Source organism: Calypte anna, chromosome 3, assembly GCF_003957555.1.
Source record: "Calypte anna isolate BGI_N300 chromosome 3, bCalAnn1_v1.p, whole genome shotgun sequence".
NCBI classification, from domain to species: Eukaryota; Metazoa; Chordata; class Aves; order Apodiformes; family Trochilidae; genus Calypte; species Calypte anna.
In genome coordinates this window covers 27,449,614-27,469,352 of record NC_044246.1, presented here as the reverse complement: position 1 = coordinate 27,469,352, position 19,739 = coordinate 27,449,614, and the positions used below count along the sequence as shown (strand labels likewise).

Genomic DNA, 19,739 nt, shown 5'->3' with positions numbered 1-19,739 from the left:
CCCAAGGCGAGAGCGGGAGCGGAGGAGGGAGCGGGAGGCGTGCGCCTGCGCCAGGGGCGGTGGCCGTGGGGAGCGGAGCGGCCTCCTTGAGGGTGACGGAGGGGACGGGAGGCTGGGAGCGGGGTTCTTGGGGCTGGTGGGACCCGCCGCTCGGGAGGTGAGCAGCGGGGCTGGCTGGGCTGCTGGTGAGGTGAAGGCAGAGGCTTGTAGTTTTCACAGCTCGCTGCCACACTGGAGCAGGCCCGGCCCGGCCTCGCCTCTGTGCAAGGTTGTGGGCAGCGCTGCGCTTCGTGAGACGCGAGTCGCCTTGAAGGATCGCGGCGTTCAACGGAGGTGTTTTTCTTTTTTCTTTCAGATTTCCTCTGTGTGTAGCCCAAAGCAGGGGTTGTCCTGGTGATCTGACAGCGTTTATAAGAGAACTGCGAAGATGGTGAATGTGCTGAAAGGTGTTCTGATCGAATGGTGAGTAACGGTGCTCGTTGTTTCTCCTTATGTCGCAGTTTTTATATTTCTTCAGAGCTAGAGGTGTTCTAAGTAACTTAAGGGTCTGGACAGTAAAAAAGGAATTGTTTTGACAAGGGGTGGGGCAGAACAAGCAGACAGGAAAAGTGCAGCCTTTAAGAGAAGAGGTAAGAAGCAATTGTAGGTAATCCTTACTACAAAATCCCTTTTTCTTTTCTAGATACTGTTTTTCCACTTATGCTTACACATAAATGGGCTTTATGCTTAACTATAAGTAACAATAATTCCCTTTTGGTCTCTATATTGCTTACATATAACGGTTTTTTGTTGTTGTATTTTGTGAGTGACATGTTTCTTTAGTGGTTTGACAGGGAGATGAGATAATCTTCCATCCTTTCTTTTCTGTGTTTTGTTTTGATCTTTTTTTTTTCATCAACTCCAGTCCATATTCCATCCAAGGCTAACATATGGCTTGGTTTGTAGATCATACTTGAAAGGAACATGCTTATAGTTTTTAAAGTAAGCTTTGGATGTAAACATGTTTTCATGCAATTTGAAGTCTCTAGACTAAGAGACAACTGGTTGCCTCCAAAGTAAAAAGAAAAATCAGTCAAGATTTGTGTGGTCGTTGCATAGTATTATATGACATACAAGATTTCTGCTGTACACTTAGACTGTAAATACAGTAACAGCTCATAACTGCTCAAAAGCAGAAAAACCTTGAACCTCTTGTGATGTGCCTGCGTGGTGCATATAACTTTGAGTTTGCTGCAGGTAACTTCTGAGCTGACTGGACATTAACTAGCTGAAGTGTAAATGTCCAAGACAAGTTCTCTGATCCACTGAAATCTTGAAGAAGTCCAACAATGTTATTTTGCTACTAATATCTATAAAATAGGAAAAACATACTCTTTGGTAAAACCTAGATTTTTAAGCCATATTTCCTAGCTGGGTAGTATAGTACAACTGTTTCAGTTACTTGTAGTTTTCATACTTCTGCAATGTTTTTTTCTGTGCACCTAAATTTCAAAGGTGATATAATGAAAAAGACTGTTCAGTTATGTTATGATAAATGTATGTTTCAAATGTGACCACTAATCCTCTCTATTATGAGTGCTATCTGTGTTCTCTTGGGTTTTAATTACCATTAAACAAAAATGTGCTTTAAGAAATCATGTTTTATGGTTCCATTTCAGAAAATAGAAATGTAAATTCAAACTTGTCTCATTAAGTGTTAGTTGACTGGGTTTTTTAGGTTGGTTTTTTTTTTTAAGTTACTTTAAAAGCAGCACAGAGGCACTTCTCTGCTAATCAAGCAGATGGTTCTTCCACTAAGTTATGACTCTATTTTTATCTCTAAAGTGTGGGAGAACAGTGGACAACGCAGATTAATGTAATCAAAGTATTGCCATTTATTGAGAGCAGCAGTAGCCCTTTTATACACAGCTAGGCTGATAACATAATATAAGCATATTGCTGATTGGTACAACACATTCTTCATATGCCACAGGGCTGCACTATCTGACTGGTTAAATACAGATGTTTATGTGCTGTCTATGCGATGCTTTCCCATACTGTTATTATTCTTCTTTTCTGCTGCCAACTCCCTTATCTTTTGCCCATAGCTGATCTTTTAGTAACCTTGCAGCTGGGCCTCAAGGCCCTTAGCTCACTCTGGCTAATGCTAAATAGTCAGGATTGCTCACATGTCCATTTTCTTCCAAAAACTCTCCAACACTAAATTAGCCCAAGCAATTACTATTGTGAAAGAAGCAACTTTTTCAAAAGCTTCATAGAAGTTCTTTAAATTGTGAGCAGTTCTTGAAATTAATGTTCATTTCCCAAAGAACTTTGGGAATGTCTTCAAAGAGTGGTGTCTTTTTTGTTTGTTTCTCGCAGTATCTTATTATCTGATCTTAGTATCTGATGTGTGTTTGTCTCTACAGTGACCCAGCAATGAAGCAGTTTCTGCTCTACTTGGATGAGTCAAATGCATTGGGAAAGAAGTTCATCATACAAGACCTGGATGAAACTCATGTCTTTGTATTAGCCGAGCTGGTTAACTTCCTTCAGGAGAGAGTGGGCGAGCTAATGGACCAGAACTCCTTTCCTATTACTCAGAAGTAAAAAGATCAGAGAAATGAGATTATTGCAGGTTTTGGAATAGCAAATTTCAATAGCTTAGGTTGTTTCTGTTACTATGTCCTACATTGTAGTGGCTACTCTAGAAAATGGATCATTTTCATAGACAAAATACTCTTTAATTGGATTTTGTTTCTCATTTTGAAATAATATTATCTTTAATAAAGTCCTTAAAATGATAGACTTGAGGAGTTGCCTAGAGAATTTTTTATGCATGTTCCCCAGTTTTCCTTTAGAATTTTTAACTTGCAAGGTTCTCTAACTCAAAAATGAGAGTACTGGTTCTGTTTTAGAATGCTGTGTGGATGGCTCTGACAAGTTACTTTGCTGTGGACCTAACAAATCTCGTCACAGAGTGAATGATGGGATGTCACAGATGTTCTTTAAAGTGCAATTGGTTCTTGATGCAACATCTCCCTGAGTTGTTGCATGGCCAGGTACTTAACTTCATGGGTTTTGCACACCAAAGTGAAACTCAGTGAGAGTTGTCTATTTGGTTTGGTGTTTTATTTTTGTTTGTTTGTTTTTGGGGTGGGGTTTTTTTTATGTTTTTTTGTTTTTCCTAAATGTTTTACAACTGCCCTATACTACTTACCTACTTTTACCAAGGCTGTGCTTCCTGCGTTCTGGGTTTGGGGAGGGGTGATGGGAATGTAGGAGTTTGGAGAGGAGGGGGAGTCGTGAAGGGGTGGGCACAACAAAATCTGTTACCTCAGGTCATCACATTTTAAGTGTAAACTGACTGCTTGTATATCAACAACAGCAAATTAAAGGGGTAACATAAATGGGAGACCTGTCCTTTAGGTAGTAACTGCTTGTATTTTTCCACTGAAGCTAATTACATGGTTTCTCAACCTATGAGAAGACAGCTGGTTTTGGATATTGGGGTGGGGTGATTTTTTGTTATTGTTTGTTGGGTTTTTTTGCTACACCTTAGCTCTTCCTACCCTATTGCACTTTGCTTCGAAGAACCTTGTGGTTTCCTAAGTCTTCATACACTGAGTCTAAAAATTCTGGTTTGTGTTTGTAACTCCTTGTCACAGACCCTGGCTTATGTAATAAGTCAGCCAGTGCATGATGATAAAACCTGTGAAGGTTTCTGTCTGTAAATATGGCAGATACAGACGACAGAAACAAAATAATAGTGTGTTACCTTATCTCTTATCCTACTTACTACTCAAAATAGTCAAATGTATTAAATTTAGAAATTATAATAATTGATAATTAAAGAAGATGATCAGATACTGTTGTTGTTCCAACCATAAATGATGCTGACTGGTGACAGAACAAGATGTAATGGGCACAAACTTGAAGATGGTGAGCTCTGTCTAAACATGAGGAGCTTCTTTACTTTGGGGATAGGAGTGCACTGGAACACTCAGTGAGTGCACTCAGTGCTCAGTGAGGTGGTAGAGTCTCTGAAGACATTCAAAACCCACCTGGATGCCATCCTGTGCAACCTACCCTGGTTGGGGGTTTGAACTAGATGATCAAGAACTAGCTACTTCACTTCACTGGAGTAGGAAGGTCAACCTTTTATGAGTGGTTAATGGTTCCTTACCTCTCTCTTCAGATGGCTTAAATGCTGATCTAACTAATTCTGAGGAAGATTATTTGAGCTCCTTTACTGGAGCCTGTCTACTCTCTCATTAAACAAATTCTTCCTAATACCTAGTCTAAACCTCCTCTGGTACAACTTGAGGGCATTAAATTCTTCCTCAGCTAAGTTATTGTCTTAGTATTGTCTATGGTATTGTGACTTAGCAACTAATGAGAAAATTAAAAGATAAGAGTCTCTGATAGAAATATGATGTGGATTTTTTTTTTTTTTTTTTTTTTGTGTGTAATATATAAGAGAAATAATATTTTATTCATTCTTATTTCATATGAAATGTTTTTCAGGACTGGAGACTTAACAATTTGAGGGCAGACCAGTAAGGGGAGCTCTTACCAATATTTTAAATCTTTTTAAAAGAATTATTTCGGCATGGTTCAGAGCCTTGTAGTGCTTTGGAACGTTAATTTTCTTTCTGCGTGTACTTTCAGCTGGAGATGAATATTATTGTACAAGGAATCCTTCTAGAAAGACATTTGCAGCAAGAGATTTTGTAATGTAGTATCTTTAGATCAGAAATTTTGTTAGATGTTTAGTTATCCAACGTGTTTTTTCTATGCTTAGTGCACATTTCCATTAAACTAAAATGTGTCTGAAATGTTGTTTTCCCTTCAGGTATTACTGGTAGGTCTCTAACTCCACAAAACAGGCCTGCTTAGGAGTTGCTCTGTATAAAATTACATAATTTTTAGTAGATGTAAATCACAGGAAGACATTGTGGGTAAGAGAAGTTACTTTTATGAATGTTTTTTCTCTTTATTTCCTCATCATACAAAATGCATCTGATTGTAGGGTACCTGTTCCTCTGTGAACATGCACTGTAGCACATGGAAGACATCCAAGAACTATTTAATCTCAGTGTATTTCAGTGTGCACTTCAGATTTCTCCGTCTGTATCTCTTGGATGTTGCTACTAGTACACAGATATGACACAGAATTTTTTTCCCTGATTACCTTCCAAAATTAATAGTTTTATTCATTTACACCTGTGTAAAGGTGAAAATCAATATGGTCTCTAAACAAGCAAACAGACAAAACCGAAGCCCCACAGTACCTACCAGTTATGTTTTAATGTGAGGGGAAAAAAACTACTACCTGGGACATTAGTGGTTGTATTTTTCATATTGACAGCAGAAGTAATTTTCTCTCCCATGACTGTGTAGCAGTAATAAGCAGATTAACTGCAGAGTAAAAATAGACTATGAAATTGCTGTCCAGTAAACAAATTAAGAAATTGAAAACTATAGAGTATTACTGTTAGCTTTTAGCATTTTGTGCTTGAGCAATTTTAGGTGTTACTAACAACAGCAAGTATAAGCTTCCTGAAAGAGATCTCATTTTCAGGTTAATATTTTTCTTTTACCAGAAGAAAAGCAGATTTGTAGTACCCATGCTGGAATGTGCTTGGGCACGCTAAAGAAATTCCACCCAACGCCAAAGCTCTAGCAGATAATTGATTAGCCTTAAAACTAACTCCTCAGGAAAGTAACAGCAAGCAATTTTTCAGGATGACTCTAGGTTGAAGGCTGTCAACGCTATGCTGGTGTTCATTTTTCTATTCAGAAAAGATGGACCCAGCTGTAAATTATGAGGTGTGCAAAAGGATGGTTGTAAAGACATCACTTGCAGATAGGAAAGTAATGTACATTTCTACAGTGCTGGCATAGCTGATATAATGAGAGTCAGTAGTGAGAGGTAAACATACCAGCAGTGTGCCCAAGTGGCCAAGAAGGCCAATGGCATCCTGGCCTGTATCAGGAACAGTGTGGCCAGCAGGTCCAAGGAAGTGATTCTGCCCCTGTACTCAGCCCTGGTGAGGCCACACCTCAAGTACTGTGTCCAGTTCTGGGCCCCTCAGTTTAGGAAGGATATTGAGGTCCTGGAGTGGGTCCAAAGGAGGGTAACAAGGCTGGTGAAGGGACTCGAGCACAGACCCTATGAAGAGAGGCTGAGGGAGCTGGGGCTATTCAGCCTGGAGAAGAGGAGGCTCTGAGGAGACCTCATCACTCTGTATAACTACCTGAAAGGAGGGTGTAGCCAGGTGGGGGTTGGTCTCTTTTCCCAGACGACTTTCAACAAGACGAGGGCATGGTCTTAAGTTGTGCCAGGGGAGGTTCAGGTTGGTTATTAGAAAGAATTTCTTTACGGAGAGGGTGATCAGGCATTGGAATGGGCTGCCCAGGGAAGTAGTGGATTCTCCCGTCCCTGGAGATATTTAAAAAGAGACTGGATGTGGCACTCAGTGCCATGGTCTAGCAACCGCAACGGTGGTTCAAGGGTTGGACTCGATGATCTCTGAGGTCCCTTCCAACCCAGCCAATTCTATGATTCTATGATACTGGCCAAACATCTCTAATCTGTCAGTGTTTTGTGTGTTGTGTTCATGATGTTTTGAAGCTTAGCAGAGTGAGATAGGAGCATGAGAGAAAGAAGGTAGAAAAGAGGGGAAAGAATATTTTAAGCTTGTACCTAGCATTTCCTCTTATTTCTGAAACTGAACAAGATCACAAGGAGCATAAGGACAAACTGAGAGAAACTGCACTCTAATTAGTTTTATTCTTGGTTTCTGTGTGACAGCAGGAGCCAGAAGGAGCAGTAGGGAGTGGGAAGGAAGGATTCTGAGGGGGTGTGTTTCAGAAGGTGGTTCCTAAAATTATTTGCTCTAAGTATGAAAAAGTAGACCTAGCTGAAATTGCCTTCTGAGTATGCAGAGTTATTCCGGCTCATTTCTGGTTTGAAATGTACTACAAAATAAAAGGAGCTGTGAAGGTGCTGGAAAGAACTTTCATTGTTTGAAATGCTAACTAAAGGAAACAACCTGCTATACCACTTAATCTGAAACAATGAAGGAGGCTTCCATGTAGTGTATTTTTTTCATTATTGTCATAGCTACACAAAGATCATAACCAAAATAAGAAACAAAGAGAGAAGACAGATGTAAATGGCCTACATTGAAGACTAATGATCAGCCATTGGCAACACTTGATCCTTATTCAAGCTTAGGGTTGTAGCGGGAGGAGAGCGAGGTTGGCGTCGCCGGGCTGGATAGATGAGCGATGTAGCCTAACGTAGAGTTGCTGCGAGATTAGCCTGCTGCTGAGGATGCAACCAGCCACGCTCGAAGCTAGCTCTGGAGTGAGCTGCCTGGTGGATGTGAGACTCACTATTTATTCGTCCACGGCCTCGCGCATGCTCCGTGGGGCCCTGCCTCAACTGGGCACAGGTGTAGTGGCTCACACCCACTCCTTGGTGATTAGCAGACTCCTTATGTTGTTCCCCTACATAGGGTTAATTGCTTGTGCCAATATTTTGGTTATTACTAGTCAGGAGCCTTGTCTTGGGACATCTGGAGCAGAATTGTAAGCTCCTGACTAGGCCATTTACATCAGTCTTCTGGATTTTTCAGTCTCAAAAACTGATACACTCAAACGTAACAGGTACTTTTCTCCTTTGTCCTAGCACCCAGTACACAGAGAAGACTGCTTGAAAGAGTTCTCTGCCTTCAAGATGATTAAGGGAATGGAAAATTTCCCTTATGAGGAAAGGCTGAGGGAGCTGGGTCTCTACAGCTTGGAAAAGATAACCAGGAGTGACCTCATTAATGTTTATAAATATATAAAGTGAGATAGCCAGAAAGATAGTTCCAGGCTCTTCTCAGTTATGCCCAATGATAGGACAATAGGTAACAGATATAAGCCTGAGCATAGGAGGTTTCACATAAACACAAGGAGAAATTTTTTCACTCTGAGGGTGACAGAGCACTGGCACAGGCTGCCCACGGAGGTTGTGGAGTCTCCATCTCTGGAGACATTCAAAGCCCCTCTGGATGTGTTCCTGTGTGACCTCCTGTAGGTGACCCTGCTTCATCAGGGAGCAGGACCATGCACAATTAGAAGGCTGATGTACAGGTTTAATTTTCATCTTTTAAAAGGATGAAATTAAAAATACATATCAGAATAACTTGTATGTGCACCAGCAACTATTGAATACAGTTTTATGATATGTGAACTACCACAGCAAATGCATGTATCATGCCATAACTATGTTATTTTTTAAGACTTAACATTTGATTTTGCAACAATCTGTTGCATTTTCTACTATGGAGGGTGATAATACAGAGGATGCTTGTTTGGGGCTCTGGTGAGAAACTGTTGTTAGAATTCTAGTGCTTAAAACCTTAAATATTTTTGGCTCAACTTTAAGTCTTCCACATTTTTCAATAACTTTATTTTTGTATTTGGATGTTGTCTCAATTGCATTTTGCAAAGAAAACGATTGCTTAAGCTTTGTTGTGCTGTCCTTTTACTTGAACTGCTCTTTGGACCACACTTTGAATAATAAAGAGCTTTGAAGAATCTTTGTATATATCATAGTATCATGGAATGCCAGGTTGGAAGGGACCTCAAGAATCATCTGGTCCAATCTTTATGGTATGGGTCTCTGTAGATTTAAGCTAAAAAAAAAGATTTAAAATTATAATTCATCCATTAAAGCAGCTGTCTGGAAAGCCTAGGGACCTTGGAAGTACTTGCACCAGCTGCTATTTATCTTAATATTCTAATATGGCCTTTGCTAAGTAAGTTTTGTGAATTGCTTTTTGATACTGCAGACATATTTGAAGATCTTGCTTTGAATTAGGGTTTCATATTGCTAGACTTACAAAATGCACAAGAAGGGGGCCTAGCCTGATGCAGCAAATCAAATAGGTAAAAATGGACTGTGTTTAGTAGAATAACATAGATAGAATTATGTCTGTCCCTCCTGGCCCTTCTCTGTACCCATTTCAAGCTTAATTCCTCTTAATTTCTTGATTTTAGGAAGAAGTTCTTCAGTATGAGGATGGTGAGACTCTGGAATAGATTACCCATAGAAGATGTGGATGCCCCCTCCCTAGAGATGTTCAAGGCCAGACTGGGTGAGGCTTTGAGCAACTTGGTCTAATTGAGAGGTGTCCCTGCCCATGGCAGGGAGATTGGAGTAGGTGATCTCCAAGATTCCTTCAAACATAAGCCATTCTGTGATCCTACAAATCTCATTCTTCAGTGTGATTGCAGTTGAATGCAGAATTCTAGGTGAGCCTTCATAATACCGGTGCAACAATGTTTCTCTTGGGGAAAAAACCCTAATTTGATATTCCCTTGGGAGTACTGTCCTCTTTCATGATTTCACCATCTAGGTGCCTATAGATACTCTGTTGCTGATTGGCAGATACAGATTTTTTCTTCTCTTTCAGTTGATGCCTTTAGTTTAAAATGAACACTGGTAAATCCTTCAGTTAATGTTTTTTTAACTTTGTACTGTCATATTTCATCCCATTTTTTAATTAGTCTGCTTCTGTAGGTCACCCATTCTTTGTGAATGACATATATTCTGGTTCTAGTCTGTATTGTTGATTCTCAAGTTTGTGCCATCAGCAAGCTTTATTAACACACACTTTTGTTCTAAAGTCAACTAACAAAAACATTTAAAAGGTCAGTATCATGATTAATTGTTTGGGGACTACATTTGTAGTATCTCTTCAGTCAGGCTTTTCTTTGGGCTACCATCGACTGCCATCTCCATTAGTTCCCATTCCTTGCCATCTGTACTAATCCTCATCTCTTCAGATTGATAATTATCTTGTGTGCCACCATTTGAAACAGTAAGTAAAGTTAAAAAGAAAATACACATTAATATATTTAATATATATGAATATATTTTCCTTGTTTAGTACATCAGTTATCTGACACAGAAAAATGCCAGTTTCATTTCTATTCAACTTTATTTTTGTTGTCCAATTTTCCCATTTACCAGATTGTCTTTGTTCTTATCTACAAATTGTTTTCCAAAGCCTTATAAGTCATTCACACCAGATAGATAACTAAGAGCTTGCCCTTATTATTCCCTTTCTTGAATACAGATACATCTTCTCTTATATACCCTAGGGTTTGCAGATTTGATATGTAGAATGTTGCTGCTTTTAACATGCAGTTCTTTCAGTATCCTGGGGTGATTCATTGTTTTCTCTGTTCAGGTTACATTAAGCTCCTTAAAGAAGAGAGGGAGAAAAAAATCTATATGGAAGGTTGGAGCTGCTTCCACAACAAACGAAGAGGCAAAAGGAAACTGGAGTGAAACAGCCAGTCAACTGGAGGTTCTGGTAATTGTCAGACAGCCTAGCTACTGTCCTCTAGTGCTGAAGAAATCCTTACTCTTTGGGGGAATCTGCCCAAGCAGACTGATTTATGTATTTTTCTCTGATGTGCACCTCTGCAGTGGAAGAAAATTGGTACATCAAAAGGAAAATGCCTTTTGGAAGCAGATGAGGGCAAGCAAAAAATGAGTTAATTTGGGTGTGGAAAAAGTAAAAGTGAATAGATTTGAATGTGGAAAAAGTGAGCCAAATTGCATGTGAAGTTCTCCAGTGCATTAAAAATAGGATAGTCACTCATGCTGGAAATACAGATAGAGGTGAAAGGGGAAGATAGAATAATAGAGGCATCTACAAGAACAGTTTTCCTGATATGACACAAGACATTTTAGGTATCTCTTCTAACTTAGGTCCTGTGAGGTAGTGTTCTGCAAGGGGAACTGTTCATGTCCTTTTTTTACATCTGAAGACATTTTGCAATTTTTTTGTTTCTTTTAATTTAGAGTATTCTGGCTTTTCTCAGCTTCCTTTATTTGCTGAAGGACTTAGAAACTGGAATGAAATAATGAAACACCTTATACTGAGTTCTAGGCTTCTTGAAGCAGAAGAAGTTAGTTGAGTAGGGACCCCTTTAAATCTTCAGATAATAATTTTTATTTTTAATTATATTTAATTTTAACAGCTTGTAATGGAAATAAATTGAACTAAAAGGCTGGATTTCAATACCTTTCTACTGATGAATAGTACCACTGATGGACACTAGCTTAAAGAGACATCTACATTTTCTCTGACACAGCAGAATTCCCTATGGCTAGGAGGGGCAGAGGTATTTGCTGCCAGCCAGAGACATTTCAGGCTGATTGACTGAAATTGGAGAATTTTGTCTGCCTGAAACCTGTAAATATTAAGGGACTTCCTATGATATTTGACCTATGTTTCTAAGAAATGCATATCAAAATCTTGCCCTGGGCTCAGACATCCTTCCACATCCATGCTTCTAAACATTGGGAAGTTCAGCTCAGTAGTTGCGGAGCAGCAATACTGATGCAGTCTTCTGAAAATTCACCAGCAACCAACAAAAAGTCTCGATGTAGTTGGCTGGAAGCACCTCTTTTGAGAATCATCAAAGCAATGGGAGGTGTGAGTAGGATTTCCCTTTACATTTCTGTTCTGGACTGAAATGGAATTATTTTTTTTTCTGTTGGCAATTTAAATAGAATTTAAATAATGCCTCTTTCAGAAAGTCAGGGAAAACTTTCAATGCAAAAACCTCAGTCCTGCAAATGCTTAGGCATGTTAGTTTGTTGAACTTAAAGATATTGATACTTCTTATAACAGTGAGGCATGAGTGTGGATTTAACTGCATGCCAACACTGAACTAAGTTTTGCTTATCTAGTAATGATTACACCTGAAAGAAGTAAGAACATTTGGGTTTTTTTTATGTGTAGTAGTGTGAACACTTTACCCATAGAGGAAAAAAAATGAGGTGTTCTGGTTGGGGAGATTAAGGAAGGTGAAGAAATTTTTTCTTTGTGTTTTCTTTTTGAAATAAAAAATTCCTACATTAAAAAATTATGTATATTATGTAGTTACTCATAGGCAAGTGGGATTTATCATCTTCTCGAATGATCATACCTAGTAATAGCTAGTCATAGCTAGTTATTTTAAGGGTATCTGCCTTTAAAAAAATCCAGGTGATATTATAAGAAAACATTCCTTAGAGAGAGGCCAGCATTTGGTTCTTTGGAAGAAAGGGTTGTGAATAGGGCATTAATGGTCTGTAGAATAGAAACCTGAGTAGCTGTTTACTCTCACATCTGGCTAGAATGCAAATTATTGGCCTGGCTGTGATTAAAATGAACAGAGCTGAGTTCCTTCTGAAAAAGTATCTTACTGCCTTTGACCTTAAATTCACAATAGTCCAATAATAAAATGAATTTACAAATTTTCTTGTACAGATTCTTGGCTGATTTTTTTGTTGTTCTATCAAGCTGGATAAGTAGCTAAGGTTTCTTCTAGATCAGTAGTACCAAGAAGTGAATAGAAATACAACTCAAAAAAACAGTGTGTTTTTTTTAGCTTCATATTAAAATTAGCGAAGTTACATGATATGATTTTTTTGATAACACAATTGTACTGATTGAGTTTTGCATGTTTTGCATGTATCTCTAAAAAAAATGTTGAGTGTGAATTAAGTGGGATTTAAAATGTTTTGTTATCCTAGAGATGTACATTCAGTCACAGAAAAAGTATAAATAGATGCAATAGAGTAGTGATATTTTCCTAAGCATGATCTGCCTTTGCGTTTATGGAGCAGCAGTGTCCTGTAGGCAAGTCAAAGGAGCATGTGCTATTGCTATAAATAATAAAGGCTTTGACCTCTCTTTTCACTTTGGAAGCTGAGGCCTTTTCTTAATTGCAAAGATACTCCAGGGTTACAGTCACTCTGGCTATGGACTTTGAGGTTGCTGTTGCTGCCCTTCTGCACATGGGTGAATGCTGTAGTCCCTTCCTGATGTGGAATCAGGATTCACACACAGGGGGAAAAGAGGAGGAATTGCTGCCCTGTTGCAAAGTGTTACACAGCCTGAAGTATCTGCTCCCAGTTCCGGGGACTCTTGTGTATCTACGTGAATTTGTTTAGGAGCATGTATATGTTAACGTTGTTATAATAAGCTGTAGCAGTGATAAGAGAGTCCATCTTTCTGTGTATTTCAGTCCTCAAGACTTTCAGGATTCAGGATGGACAAGACTCCTGCAAGGTGTCACTCAGTCATGGTCATAGCTTGTGAAGGCTGATGAACAGAAAGGCTACCAGACAGTTCTCTCTTGTGATTATCAACCCAGCTATGGAAAACTAATACAACTGAGAGAAGGGACTAGTAGGTGACACTGTTACACTGGCACCAGGGGCAGAGAGGACAGGATTGCAAACTGGGACAAAGCTGTAGTTGTGGTTTGGAAACATCTCAGTGATGTTTTTTGCTCTTCTACTTAAACTTGATTCTTATGATTGCCTGTAACTTAGGAATTGAGCTAAGGCAGAGATACTTAGGTTAAACACAGGAATCCAGTGGTTTTAACTGGTTTGGCTCCTCAAAGTTTTCTACTAAAGAAATAATCCAAATATAACAGATCTAAATCTGCCAGGAAGCGTAGTGGTGTCTGTTGTCTTTTGCAGATATCAAGGAGCTAATTCAAGGTCTCTGATTTTCACAGTTTACCAGTTGATAACAACTGTTGTAATGCATCCAGAAATCGACTCCCAACTCCCTGATAACTTCTTATTGCACTTCAGCTACGAGACTGTTATTCCACCTTTAGAGATGCCCAGGAGCCTGTGTAGTGGAACTGCCAATCTTTGGTAAAAAAGCAATGTTTCCAAATAATAATTATATTAACAGAAAAAAACTATACCTAGCTCTAACATACCATTTCAGGCTTCACATACTTAGATGCTCCTACGGTACAAAGTTTGACCTCTTTGTGCTACAGGTTGTAAGATAAAATCCTCCTTTGGAGACCAGTGTGAAAACTATAAACATTTTTTACTTTCTGAAATGATCAGTAAGTTTTGATTACTAAAGCCAGCAGAGCTTTGGATCTTCTCACTTCTTGCTCCCCATGCATTACTCTTTACATGTCTTTTCGTAGAGCTGATCGTTAAAGTTTGTTCCTGGTTTGTTCCTTAAAGAACTGAGTGCTTCATACTTTTTATGTTTAGGCATTTCATTGCTCCTTTCTGAGGAAAGGGAATGTGCACTGAATGTAGTACCTAAATACAGCTGCAGAGTTTGTTTGCAATACAAATCCCTTGCTGTTGAGGCTCCCCCATCTTTTGTAGCCTTGGTCTCTGGATCGCATCCTGAATTGCCAACTTTAAGGATAAAGGCATTCCCTTTCATCAAACATCCCCTTAACCCGCTATTGGCAGCATTATTTTTTGGGAGCACAGGTTATGTTTAGCACGGGTCACTACTCCACACCCTAAGTTAAAATGCAGGGATACAGTGGTGCTCGTGATTTTATCTGGGAAGAGTGTGAGGTACGTGAAGGGACTTGAAGCCCCCACTACCGGTACCAACCTCTCCCCCTTACCTCTGTTAGCCCTGGACGTGGGAGGGGTTAGCTCCGAGCGCTTTGTTATCAAATAACCCCCAGTATCATTGACAGACTAAGCTTTCCCTAAAGCCGACAGGCGAAGGTAAGGAAGGGGCTGAGAGGGGCGGGGAGGTGGAGGCGGCAGCCTCGCTCCCCCCACGGCTGTTCCTCCCTGTCACACGAGCTGTTATCACGACGCCTTAGTGTCACGCCGTCATGGCGCTGGCCGGGCCCCACAAATGGGCCGTGGCGGTGCGGGAGCCGCCGGGGGCTGCCCGCGGCTTTGCGGGGAAGGGGGGGGGGGGAAGCTTAGGGGCAACCCCCTTCACATCCTCCCCTCCCAATCCCCACCGCCAAGCAGCCCCGCCAAGCGGCCCCGGAGCCGCGGGATCGGCGGCGGGGGCGGAGCCGGGCCGGGGCAGTGTGGTGGTCACGTGGCGAGGGGGTCACGTGGCGGCGGAGTCGGGCCCAGCCGCAGCCGCCGCCGCCGCCGCCGCTCCGGTAGCGGTGAGAGACGGAACCGGGAGGGCGGGCAGGGAGGCAGGGAGGGAGGGACGGACAAACGGAGGGAGGGAAGGAACGAGGGAGGGGGAGGTACTCGGCGCCGGGGCGGGGAGCGAGCCTCGGGGGTGCGAGTGGCAGCTGCCCGCAGCTGCCCGCTCCTCCGCCGCGCCCCGCCGAGGTGAGTTGAGGCGGGGGATTGAGGGGTGGGGGGCGGAGGGCGATGCGTGGGGCAGGGCCGCAGGGCGGGGGCGCCGCCGGGGGCGGGCTGGGCCAGGCCAGGTTCTGACCGGGGTTGTTTTGTTCCGGTTGGGCACCTGCTTGCCCACGGGCAGGCCAGCAGACCCGTCCGGTTTTGGTCGAGAGGGGGCGACGGGGGGGGGTCCCGGGGTGGGCGCCGCCCGGGCGCGCGCATCCGTTGTTCGCCGCGCGCTGCCCTTTCCGTGGCGGTTGCCCCGCGCGCCCGGCGGACACCGGCCGGTGTCGGTCCTGCCTCCCCCTCCGCCAGCCGGGGGGGCTTCCCGGGAAGCCCGGATCCCCCCCCCTGACTCACACCTGCGGCTCCGGGAGCCGGGAAAGCCAGGCGGTGGGGTGGCGGTGGTCCCCGCCCTCTCCCGGAGGCCGCCGAACCGCTCCGCACCGGCTGGCCGAGGGGCCGGGGTCCGGCAGCGGAGCGGGGAGCCGTCTAGCTGCCGCCGGCATCGTCTCTGCGCACAGGCTGCGATTTATTTTTTTTCCCGGTTTTTTCCTTCTTTATTCTTCACTGTTGTCCCCCCGCGCCCCCGCCGTGTTCGGGAGGGGGGCAGCTCCTTAGGAAATTTGCCCTACGATAGGGGAAAATGGGCCGAGGGAATGCAACTCCGCGTTCTTTTGTGTTGTGTCTTCACGTCGTGCCTTTCAGTAAATGTCTGCTTGCGAACGTGTTCGAGCACCTCGGCTTCCTAAAGATTTCCTGAAAAGTGCAGGAATCGTTTGTCTATTCAGTACTTAAATTGGACTTAAGCAGTAAAACATACAGGTCAGACAGCAGTATGGGGTCCGATTAAACGTCCCTTTAGTTTTTAGATTGCAGTTTCTGGAAGTGGCAAGTAGCAGATGCTTAGGAAACACCATAACAACTTGGGTGAGTGTATTGGGAGGCTTTGGGAAATGAGCCAGACCTCCAGCTATTTGAGGTTAAGGGACTTCCTGAGTTAAAATATGGTGTTTGAGTATTCAAGAGCCTATTTTCTTCTACAACTTAGATATGTTTTCAAGAAAGGAAGGGGCAAAGGCCTCTTGATATAAAAGGTTTTTCTTCTCCTTTAAAAAAATGTTATTGTCATAGACAATTTCATTTTGTGAGGATGAAATTTGCCTGAGAATTACTGATACATGAGCAACATCGTGTATTCTAAGTAGGGGTATTTGCAACAGATATTTTCTACACATATGGAAGCCGTCAATAATACAGTTTTTTAATGTCTGTTTTTGCAAATCATTTGCAAATTCTAAAATATATGCTTAATAAAATACAGTAAGAACTTTCTCAAAATAGCAGGTGTTTTAGTCTAATGCAATATTGGAAGCTTTGAAGAGTGTATTAATATGAACCACTAACATAGAATTGTTTACTCTAAGCTTATGGAGTTCCTTTAAGAGTGTAAAGAGTTAACTTACATAAGAAGAAGAGGTTTATTAGTGGAACTAATTTATCATTACATCAAGATTTCTGGTAAAATTATTTCAGTAATACCATCATAGATTTTTCCATAATAGTGAAATCATGGTGATCCCTAGGGATGCTACTTATCGACTTGATCCTGCAATCATGATTCAAGAAATAGCTTCACGCCAGGAGCTCCCAACCTGATTGCTCTTATAAGGAACATTAGCACGAGTGGGCCTCATTTTTCACAGGCAATGTGAATGTCAAGGAAAGCAGAGAGCTATTTGAATAACTGCATATCTCCCTGTTCCCCCAGTGGAGTTTTATAAGAAGGTCATTACCAGTTTCTTGGGGCTGAAAGGAGGCAATGGGTTAAGGTGTCTGTATGTATAAAGATAGATATTTATAAGGTTAAAAATAGCTTAGAAAACTGACAACTATAGCTGTTGTGAATTACTTTCAAGAAATAAATTCATCTTTTTTTTTTTTTTTGTATACCACATCACTGCTTCTTACAACTGCTTGCGGAATTTGTTCTCACCTAGTCAACAGGTGTTTATTCTAAACCCTTAATATTTCAGTATTATATAAAAAACCTATTGACTTTGAACTATACTACACTCTTGATGGACAGTTTAAAATATTTGATGTATTTTCTTCAGTAAGTTGATGAATAGATTTGAAAGGTTCTATTATAAGCTTATACCAAGGTAACTTGCAGTGCAGCTCTCCTTAGCTCATGGAACCATTTTTATCACAAAATAATGATTGGTTTAGCTGAACTTTAAAATAAAATTATGGCTGTTTTTAAACAGCCTCTAGAAAAAGTTGTACTTGGTTTATGTAATGATTAAGAATACTTGTAATACAAAGCTTTTAAGAGAACTTTTCATTAATAGGTTTCAAAGCAACTTGCAAAATAATTTAGTGTAATTATCGTTCTATCTGAGGGTAATTATTCTCATCTAGTGCTCATGAAGAGGTTGTTGTCTGCCTGTGATTGCTGCAAGAAACTGTAAGAAGGTCTAACAATTAAATCAGAATTTTTTTATTCAATTTTTTTTATAACAAAACTGCCACAAACTCACTTTTCTGTTGTTTACAGATTTCTGTTGTAGCATTTTTATTTAATTATGTCTTGGGTAATTTCATACTGCACCTTGAAGCTTTTAGTAGAACAGATTTCTTTTAGAGTCAGAAGAAACCCTATGGAAGACTTAACTATATCTATTTATGAGTTAGAGAATAATTCAGGAAAGTTTCTGTTAAGGTGATTCAGATAGTAATGGTGCATGCCTCCAGTTCAGTTACCAGGGAGCTTCGCTGCTAAAAGAGTTTGTATAGCTGTATCTTGTCAGGGGAAAAAAAAAAACAACACTTTGTGAAGGACTGAGTTACATGGCCAACATCTTCATCTTGGTATTTCCTTCTGTTCCACTTCGCAAAGCTCTTAGAAATGGTACAGGATCTCACATTTCACTTTTTTGACTAGAAGCAGTTCCAGTCACCTTCAATGTCTCTTTTTTTGTAACCTGGTAGCAGAACAAATGTGATGCTAGAGGTGTGAAGTACATACCTTTATACTGCTTTCCATCTATCTCCCTCAGTTTGTATGTGCAGATGATTATTGCTATTTGAATTACTGGTACATTTTAATAGTTTAGTGAGGTCTTCTACTCTGTTGGTATTTTCCAATACAAGACATTTAATTTTTTTTTTCCATTTAAAACAGTACATTAAAGTATTGTCCTTTAGGAGTAAAATGCAAATTAGGAAATATGTGAAGGAGTTATAATTTGGGAACGATATAATGTACTATATACCATACAAATAGTATGGGAACTGTATTCCCAGATAGTGTAATGCTATCCAGAATCATGTGCTCATGTAACTTAGATCTCAGTTATATACAGTTCATTATAGGGGATGAAGGCTTAGCTGTTGCAATTGAAAGTTTGCCAGCTGTTTTACAGGTGCACTCAGTTATTTCAGTTGACTCTGCAAAAACAATGACTGTTTGTTGGCAGAGGAGCATCTAGACTCCAATGAGATCCGTGTGCATTCAGATTATTTGGAAAAAATGTCCAAGAGAAAATATTCAGAGAGGTCCAGTTCCAATAAATTGTTCTTTTATTTCTGTGTTCATTGGTTTTGTGTGATTCTTGTTTTGACTCATGCTTTTGTATTGCATTGCTTATTCCTATGTTGTGTTATTTTTAACTAATGCCTTTGTTTACAACATTTTACCGTACTTAAAACTTTAATAGCTTTTAAATGGTCTACAGTAATGGTTTTTCACTTTGTGTTTATAGCCATGAAAGACTGTAGTATTACTCAGATGCACCTTGTATCTTTGGTAGCCATATCAAAACTGGTCTGGAGATCTCCCACTGGAGAACTGGGCTGTTTATGGAGGTCCTGAGTCATTTGTGATTGTTGCCTTATGTATAGTTCCAGAGCTAACAGACCCAGCTGGTAGTCACACGCTTTCCTAGTGCCCTGGGTTTAACAGTCTCTGGCATCCTTGTCTAGTGCAAAGTAATCTTTGCAAAGCATGTACTTGATGATCAACTCTCCCATTAGAATACAGAGATCAAGCACTTCTTGGTACTAATATCAGTCCTTCCTATCAGTTCTTCATCTGCGTTGTACATGTGATGAAATGGATTCCTCTGCTTTGAAGGCACACTTCTGATTAAATATTTGTTAAAGGGAGTATCTTATATCTAAACTGATTTCTAAATAAAATCTTCATCTATCTAGTTTCACTAACTTGAATAATAATTGCCAAGTAAAAATTGGAAGAAGGCCAAACTCTTTCACATAGCCCTTTAAATAAAACTACTACTAATGCTTTACCAGTGGTACCTGGTACCATTTAAGCAGATAGAATATATGGGAAGGAGCTATAAGTGCAGGACAAAATATGAAAGAGAACAGTATTTCTGCATGTATTTTAAGAATACTATAGAAGAGTGGTGTTTTTGAAGATTAGTAGCATAAAGTTATTGCAGGAAGCAAAGACTGGCTGCCCACTGTGATTCTGATGGATCACAGTTTACACGAAGCTTTAGTTGGACAAAGACCACGGCTAACAAAATTCTAAACTGTCAGAGGAAGGGAGCAATCTTGCTCTTAC

General features: G+C 40.7%; 2 protein-coding genes across 4 annotated transcripts in view; both read left to right on the top strand.

Annotated features, from left to right (window-relative positions):
• The first annotated feature begins 14 nt into the window (after positions 1–14).
• GTF2H5 (general transcription factor IIH subunit 5) lies at positions 15–2,792 on the top strand. Of its 2 annotated transcripts, none has more exons than XM_030447984.1 (3): positions 15–92; positions 356–462; positions 2,409–2,792. In XM_030447984.1, the coding sequence occupies exons 2-3, from the start codon at positions 428–430 to the stop codon at positions 2,587–2,589; spliced, it is 216 nt and encodes a 71-aa protein (XP_030303844.1). In that variant the 5' UTR covers positions 15–92; positions 356–427; the 3' UTR covers positions 2,590–2,792. The 2 variants fall into 2 exon arrangements, with proteins under 2 accessions (XP_030303844.1, XP_030303845.1); XM_030447985.1 differs by having other exon boundaries at positions 76–157.
• Positions 2,793–14,878: 12,086 nt separating this feature from the next.
• TULP4 (TUB like protein 4) overlaps positions 14,879–19,739 on the top strand; it is a 146,304-nt gene continuing 141,443 nt past the window's right edge. Inside the window, exon 1 of one of the 2 annotated variants that reach the window (XM_030446976.1) lies at positions 14,879–14,958. The gene's annotated coding sequence lies outside the window, so the exon portion shown is untranslated. Of the gene's footprint in view, positions 14,959–15,033; positions 15,134–19,739 lie in introns of those variants that run through there. The other variant, XM_030446977.1, reaches the window with a different exon arrangement.